At 42.0% G+C, this 8,395-nt stretch overlaps 1 protein-coding gene across 2 annotated transcripts in view; it reads left to right on the forward strand.

Moving 5' to 3' along the window:
- Positions 1 to 7,721, forward strand: part of LOC146481802 (uncharacterized) — a 45,672-nt gene extending 37,951 nt beyond the window's left edge. Inside the window, exons 18-22 of one of the 2 annotated variants that reach the window (XM_085107850.1) lie at positions 762 to 907; positions 1,535 to 1,618; positions 2,474 to 2,557; positions 3,955 to 4,012; positions 5,172 to 7,721. In XM_085107850.1, coding sequence (XP_084963976.1) covers positions 762 to 907; positions 1,535 to 1,618; positions 2,474 to 2,557; positions 3,955 to 4,012; positions 5,172 to 6,061 — 1,262 coding nt within the window. In that variant the 3' untranslated portion in view covers positions 6,062 to 7,721. The remainder of the gene's footprint in view (positions 1 to 761; positions 908 to 1,534; positions 1,619 to 2,473; positions 2,558 to 3,954; positions 4,013 to 5,171) is intronic. The other variant, XM_085107851.1, reaches the window with a different exon arrangement.
- The last annotated feature ends 674 nt before the right edge of the window (positions 7,722 to 8,395 follow it).

Raw genomic sequence — 8,395 nt, forward strand, 5'->3', positions numbered from 1 at the left:
GGTGGGAAATAGTAATACTCCTAGTCACTTCACAATGGGCATCCTGTGATGGACAAGCATCCCATACAGGGGGGAGTAGTAATACTCCTAGTCACTTCATGCTAGGTATCCTGTGATAGACTAGCATCCCATCCAGGGGGGAATAGGAATACTCCTAGTCACTTCATGCTGGGTATCCTGTGATGGACTAGCATCCCATCCAGGGGGGGTAGTAATACTCCTAGTCACTTCATGCTGGGTATCCTGTGATGAACCACCATCCCATTTAGGGGAAGCGGGGAGAGCACTCGCCTCCCACCAATGCCCAGGTTTGATTCCCTGACTGGGTGTCATAACTGGGTTGTGTTTGTTGTAGGGTCTTGTCCTTGCTTCAAGGGTTTCCTTCCGATACTTCAGAATTCCCCTCTTGAAAACCAACATCCCTAACTCCCAGTTCCAAGAAGCAGGGCCACAAATTTCTTGATTTATATTTCACATATCTTTAATTTTTAGCTCCGGCCGTTGAGAGCATCCTATTTCACGTAAAGACCACCTTTTACCGCTCTCAAGTTCCTTTGCTCCACATCTCTTTTGCCATGCAAGTTGACGAAAAGCCAACCTCATTCCCAGGTTGAGATCCTGAGAACGAGGTTGGACGAAACCACCACAGTATAAAAGGTTTCCATGTCTTTCCGATGAAAATTAAACGACAAAATTCAGTCCAAGTTGGAGATAAACCTCCGTGTGATAGAGCAAACCTTATCAATGTATTCTTGTTGCAGGTAAAAGTGATCCGTTTGTGACAGTAAAGGAGGGGAGTGAAGGGAAAGAGAAGTTCAGAACACGGACGATTGTCAACACACTAGATCCTGTATGGAACGAAACAGCGTTTGTAGCCATGCCTGACAAGAATGGCTTGCTGCTTCTGGTAAGAAGACGTTAAGCGAAAGAACGGACGCCTTGGCTAAAAGATCTAACTACGTCAACTCTTCCGTTGGCAGCGAAATTCGCGCACGAAAATTTGTAACAAAAAATGAGTAGCATCTTATCGTGTCTCTTGTACTTGCAAGGCAAAGGCTGCAGAATTACAGCCGCAAAAATCGACTTAATTTAAGATCGCGAAATGAGTAGAGATCTCGTATTTTCTCATGAAGAAAGTGCGTTGACGTTCTCTGAAACATTATTTTTAGCAAAACTTGAAAATCCGAGATTGCGGAAATGATCAGTGAAAAGGAAGCCATTCACAACGCAAGGACGGGCTAAGTCGAGGTGACTAACCTGGATCAAAGGTTAACAGAAAGTACTTCGTTTATGGGCAGCTGCAAGACAAGCTCCCTTGAAGACAGGCATGGCTATAGCAAATCTGTTTTTCGGACCGATCCACGGAAAGAATACCTTAACATAGTCATAATCTAAATTTTAGTTTCCACGTGATTTTCAGTTTGCTGATAAAAAGAAAGAAGGCAAACAAGGTGGACATGGTCGTTTCAGTTTGCCACGAGCTTAACAAAATGAATAGAATTAATAAATGATTCCTTGTTCCCTATCATTTCAGGAAGTATGGGACAAAGATATACTGACGCAAGAAAGAATGGGGCAATTAGGATTTACCACAGAGAAACTCAAAGACTTAGGAAAGGTAAGAGACAATAATGGAAAAGTTCACTTTTTTTCTCCGCGTTTGTATGGGAATTTCGCGCAACATACCCCTTCCAAAAATTTGACTTCTGAAGTATTCACACTCGTTAAACTTAAGCTATCTGGCAAAACTTTAATGAACAAATGTACAAGAGGTATTTATATGGCGACGAGTTTTCGTTTTTTCGTCCATAAAGCTTTCTCAAAGTCCACCGAAAAAAAGCCAAAAAGAGATGATGTATGCAAGGATGGAGTTAAAGGATGATTGGCTTAGACAAAGAGCTACGAGCTTGACGAGAACTTTAGAATGTATTCCTGACGATATGATGTTTTCGTACACCCGCGTTTGCATGAAAGATATGATCTGATTTACCACAAATTTGAAGTCTGAAACATTCGCAACCCGTAACTCAGGATATCAGGTAAAATATTGTATTGCGCAATTTTGTAGATGTATATCTGTGGGAATCGTTCGGTGCGTTTCCTTTACAGTATATTTGACTGTAAATCCTTGCCAAAGTCCACCATAGAATGAGTTTCACGGGTGCGATAAAGAAAATTAAGTATTTAACTACATGAATGTTATGAGAAGGATGTGTTATTATTTAGTGAGTGACACAGGCATACTCGGAAAAAGGAAATCCGAGTGCTCCTATCAGGAGTCGAGCCTAAGACCTTCCGATTACTAGTTCGGATGCTCTACCACTGAGCTACAGGAGAGTTGTAGGAGCTAAGGCCATTAAACTAGGTTCATGGAACAAATATGAATGTTATGTTTGAGAAAGATTTTAAAGATACATGTTTCATGATAGGCAATGCAGCCTCCTTTAATTCCAATTGTTTATCTCCTTTTTAGGCTCCGCACGAAAAGCAATGGTATCGACTGCGAGGAGTGAAAAGCGGAGAACTACAGCTGGCATTCAAGTACTCTCCACCATTGGTAAGGAAAAATGCCATGTAAAAATATAGTCTAGAACCATTTTCAATTCACTGTCGAAAGGAACTAGGAACTAAACGTTGCGTTTGTTTTCTTCGTTCTGTGATTGGTTCAAAAGAACCACGCTACTTTCTCAACTGCTTCCAAACACTTGTCACGACACAAACACAATATCGTTCCCAGAGCTTTCATTACCCTTGTCCAGCGGAACGGTCCTTAGTGCTGACCAAAAGGATCGCAGCCTCTGGGAACATAGACTGTTCACAGTCCCCTATTTTTCGAGACTCGAACGTTTCGATCAAATTCCCGCCATCTTCGTTTGTAACGGTGAGTGCAACCTGGGGAGAGTGTCTAAACTACTGAGGGGAGCAGAAGTGGGGAGGCGGCGGGAGAAATAGGAAAAATATTTTTCTCGCCCCTCCTCCCCCACTTAACGTACCCTGACTAGGGTCCCCCTCAGTAGTTTAAACACTCTCCCCAGGTTGCGTTCGCCTTTACAAACCAAGATGTCTGGAGTTCGATCGAAGCTTACGAGTCTCGAAAATCCCACGGAAAAATAGGGGACTGTGAACAGTCTACTGGGTACGAGATTGGACACAAACATTGTTTTATTTACCTTCATCCATGTTTCCCTTAAGCTCTCTTGCCAGCGGAGTAGAACGAGGAACACGCTAGATCCCAGGTCTTTGTCCACGCATCACAATCACGGTACCCTGGAAGATAGTAATTTTATGTAACGAGGAGTTTATCACCTAAAAAATGCATGGTACTCTTAATTTCCATTTTGAATTCTAACAGCTGTTGCCGAAATCTGATATTCCCGCATAGTCATAAGCTGTGCAAAAATACCTCTGTATTAAGCGGCAGTGTTCTCGGACCGGCACAACACATGCGCAGTAATCAAAGGAGGCACCGTACTTAAGAACGGTGCCTACTAATCCAGAAGTATTTTTGTGCGGTTTATGACTATGCGGGAAAAGCAGATCTCAGCAAGGGCCATTCAAATCCAAAAAGAAAATTGGGGATAACCGCGCATTTTTCAGAGATAATTAAGCAACAATATTTCTAAAAAAGCGCCAAAATATAAAGCAATGTATGGCAGTTATTCCTAAACTGAAGCTTTATCATCTCTAAAAAATACATGGTTACCCCCACTTTTCTTTTTGGATACCAAGAGCACTTCATGAGTTCTGCTTTCTCCCCATAGTTTTAGACCACGCAAAAATATCCCTGTATAAGTAGGCACCACCAATACGAAACCCGAGAATCTCGAGATGCGCAGAACGTATGCGCAGTAACAAAAGTAGGCACCTTTCTTAATCCTAATTATAATCATTACATTGTAACATAACATTACTAACAAGTCCATTTATTTAATATTTTTTTTAATAACCTAACAGGCAGACGATGACAAGTCCAATAACAACGTAGGAAATCTGATTTCCCGATCGGATAGAGGTTTGTTTTGTTTTGCTTTTCTAATATAATTCCCCTAATATTTTACTAATTCTAACCCTACGCATAGTCCAATAAAACTAGTAATAATCACAGATAGAGAGTGCGTTCGATGATCTCGATCCCAGGGTCTCTCTCCTTTGTCAAGTTGGTGATGATGTCATCGCCCCTGCAAAATCTACGGAGGATGCCAGATACGCGTCCCAAGATCCATTCATTCAATCAACGTTGTCCCATACAATCTCGACTCCAATCTGTATTAGGAGTACGTTCTTTCTATGTCGAACGGAATTGATAATTGATCAAAACAGATGTTATATTGGCCATTTGACAAATCATAGCTCGCGGCCTTTTGGATTTCGTTACCCATTCTAGTTGTTAAGTATATTTCACCAGTAAAAGAAGAGTGGACATCGCCCAGAATGAAGCGACACATCCGGGACCTTAAAGCGCCCTCCGAGCAGTAAATTTGAAAAGAAATCAGCGAACCATAACTAAAACAAAGAGAAAATGGCGCATACTGTCCAGGTTGGCTCACATCTTTCACGTTTTCGTCCAAACTACCGAAAAATTGTTAGTGTCAGCATATGGCTTTACAATAGCATTCTGGGCGATGAGTCAAGTCCATTTAAAACTCATTTCAGTAGTTACAGATGTTTGGTTTATCAACAGAGTTGATAACTAAACGTAAATTGGCCACCGTAAAGAGATTCGAGTGCTGACGTTTCGAGCGTTAGCCCTTCGTCAGAGCGATTCGAAACGTCAGCACTCGAATCTCTTTACGGTGGCCAATTTCCCTTTAGTTATCAACTCTGTGGATAAACCAGACATTCATGTCTACTCCCAACCGACCCAGCACCACAGTTTCTTTAGTATACTTGAGCTCGTGGAATCCCTACCCTATTATGGAAAGAACCTATAACGATTATAACGATTACCCTCCCCCACCCCCCGGGGCCAACAACCAGCCCAAAAAATGTGACGGTATTACCGATATCGACACCAGATATTCGATATTATAAATATTGGTGTTTCCCTGAAAAATATCGTTACTTAATCATAGATATCGGTTATTCCGCCGTAAACCGCACACAGTCCAATAAAACTATAGTATAATCAGATTTTGTTTATTTTAACACGTTGTTAAATGTTGTTTTCTTAGAAAAGACTTCGGTGGGATCTGCCGACTCAGTAAACGCCAGTGTCATCTTATCTGCCTCCCCGTTCAACCCTCGTAAAAAGCCTCAACAAGATGCAAGAAGCGTTGTATCGTGGAGTGGAACCACTCAAGGAACAAGGAAGGGAGACGAGGAGCGCGAACAGGACAACGTGTTTGCTTCAGGTGCTCAATCCAATTCATACCCGCGCGTGGAAGCGGAAGACACGTACAAGCTCAAAGATTGGCCGCGCAAAGGTGGACGCCTAAAATCTGTTGTGGACACAGTGCGCTCCTTTCGTCGCGATAAAACTTCAGCCGCTGAAAACACCTCAGATGCTAGCAGAGGAGCAGAAATGAAAAGCGAAACGGAGGCCAAAAATAAAACCAGAAGCGCAAGTTCCATTCGTAAAAAGTTCTCATTTCTGAAGGATCGTCGGCAACGCAGCGTCAGTGAAAGTAATTTGGGGGAGATGTACAGGTCACGTGATGACCTGGATCCGCTCTTAACGCGGGAAAATGGAGAGGTGGCGACGCGCGGCCGAAATGGCGGGAAAAAACTTGTTCGACAAAGCAGCGAGAATATAACGGGCTCAACAACGCTTACTCGCCAAAGGAGCACAGAAAAGTACTGTTATTCTCTGCCTAACAGCCCTACAACGTTTATGTCAAGCAGGAGTCATTCCGCACGTTTCGTTGGTACAGGCAATTCACGCAGCACTGCTTCTGGTAGCACAAATTCCCATGGATCAAGTCTTAGCCATTCTACTCATTCTCAAGAGAAGTGCCCAGCTTGTGATTTTGATGTTTTAATTCTTTCTGAATGTCCTGACTGCACAACATCTCAACAGGAGATCAACAGCAATCATTCAATCCATGAACGATTAATAAATTGAACACATTACCGCGATGAAGAATCGGAGAACACGTTTTTAGCACGCTGAAAACCATGCATTTTCTGTGTCCAGCCCGTTATGGTTACAAAGTATGTGATAAAGTGCCTTGGGGCAAATATTATGTGGCACGTTGGACTATGTGAATTTCCAGGTGTAATTTTCCGACTTAAACCTCGTTATATTGTAGATCTATCTAGAACTACAACTCTAGTCAAATTTGTTGGAACGCTTTTCCTGTGCACTAAAATTGATAAGTCGCTCACAACACCAACAATTGTTTGGCCCGACACTATGGGGAAGGAGAGCCGTTCACATACATAGGTGTGTTCTCATTATTATTATTAAATTATTATTATTATTATTTATTATTATTATCATCATCATCATCGTCATCGTCATCGTCATCGTCATTGTCATCGTCATCGTCATCATTATTATTATTACCGGTATCTTAGGGAACTGGTCATAACAAGTTTGTTCAAAGAGGACCCACCTTGTCTGGGACAGGCAGGTTATCGAAGACATCACCTTACTCACCTATCTCATGAACATTACTGAAAACATTTTCTCTTTGAGTATTCTAAACACTCAAAGGAGTTTAAAGCTTTTAGGAACACTTATCACGACACAGTTTCCCACCATTCGAATGGTTCATTTCTTTTCAATTTTTCTATTTTTGTGTGACAACCTGACCAGCCCATTTTCACAAGACCAAAAGGCCTGGGGCCTAAAGGGTGATTTAAAATTTAAGATACATAGCCACATAAGAAGCGTTTGGCCTATGAGCTTATTTGCATTCTTCTTGTTAGAAAATAAAAGCATGCACGGTTTTAGGGCTCAAAATTTACATATATCTCATGGACAACAAGACAAAAACATGAAAATAATTTGCACATGCTAAGTACATTAGCCACAATTCTATCAGGTTGCACATTAACCATTCGCAGTTTGCACAGGACAATGACAATGCAATGCCACATAAAGTATACGGCTATACATTTCATTTAGATAGCCTCAGATCGAACTAGCCAGCAACCAGGCTCACTTGGTAGGAGTTTTCTTGCGAGACAGCAGGTTCACTTCGCGTGAATCTCTAGGCAGTAGAACTGCATAGCTTAGCTAGCATTAGGAGATAGACTGGGCCAACCCACGGCTCCCAACCACCCTTCCCCCCCTCGCTTGCTGGCTTGTTCTGTGTAGCTCTGTCACCAAGAGAATTGCATGATGAGATCTAACCCCATGTGCCTTTTTGTGGGTTATGTATCTAGTGGGTTAATTCACTTGTTTCTATCTTTTTCATTGAAAACTAATTTCCAATTTTTCCAGTGTCAGACCAAAAAGGGAAAATCTGTAAAACAACTGCAAAAATACACACTAAGATCGCAAAAACTAACGAGCTGTAATTAATGCAAACTGTAGTGTTTTCATGACAGATCACAGCCACAGAAACCACAGAGCCTGTCACGCTGATGCTGCGTGACAATGCTACGTGACAGCGGCGAAGCTTATATATTACTTACTAAATAATTATTTCATCTAGGAACAAATTGTAATGTGTTAATAGGCGCATTTGATCGCCGAAAATAAAAGGATTTGGCTCGTTAAGCTGTTCATAAAATGTCAGAGTACAAAGATGTGAGCTTGCATTAAAACACGTGTTTAAGATTTGAGAAATTAAAAGTTGTAATTTCCTTGTAGACACTTAAAAACTACCTTATGTCAAGCATATAAGATGTATAGTACCTTGTGCAATGGATCTCGAGTCTTTCTTGGGCTTTCTTAACGCAAAAAAGCTGAAAACATTGACATATCATCAAACGTTGAGGAGCCGCCATCATGTCATGTTGACTCTGTGACTGCATGATACAGAGTGCAAAACATTTTAACAAATACCGCAAACCACGCATTATGGCAGGCCTACAATACCACGTGAGGGCGGGGTGGAATGTTGTTCCCCTGTTAATACATCAACTCTAACGCAATGATTCGCCTCCGGACTGTCTCGTTCGTTGACATATCGGCAGACCTGAAATTGGGACCGCGCGTGTGAGGCTGACCTTTCCGATTACAAAGTGGTTTGTCCCTATAAACAGGAGCGAAACACCAAATTTAGACTTGCTACAAGTCGACCTCGCGAGTTTGGCGAACGGAGCGAGCTTTTTTATGAGCTTTTTTAGACCGCGAGTGACGAAGTCGCGAGAGGTCGCGCCATATAAATCGGACTAAGGACTTTTTTGAAAGTCTACACCAAATAAATCTTGAGTTAACACGAGTACCTGATGGGGCCGCTCGACTAGAAACCCGCTCTGCAGGCTGGAATAGAGCTGGCTGGGA

The sequence above is a fragment of the Pavona decussata genome, unplaced genomic scaffold (assembly GCF_977016875.1).
Source record: "Pavona decussata unplaced genomic scaffold, jaPavDecu1.1 SCAFFOLD_48, whole genome shotgun sequence".
In the NCBI taxonomy this organism is placed as follows: Eukaryota; Metazoa; Cnidaria; class Anthozoa; order Scleractinia; family Agariciidae; genus Pavona; species Pavona decussata.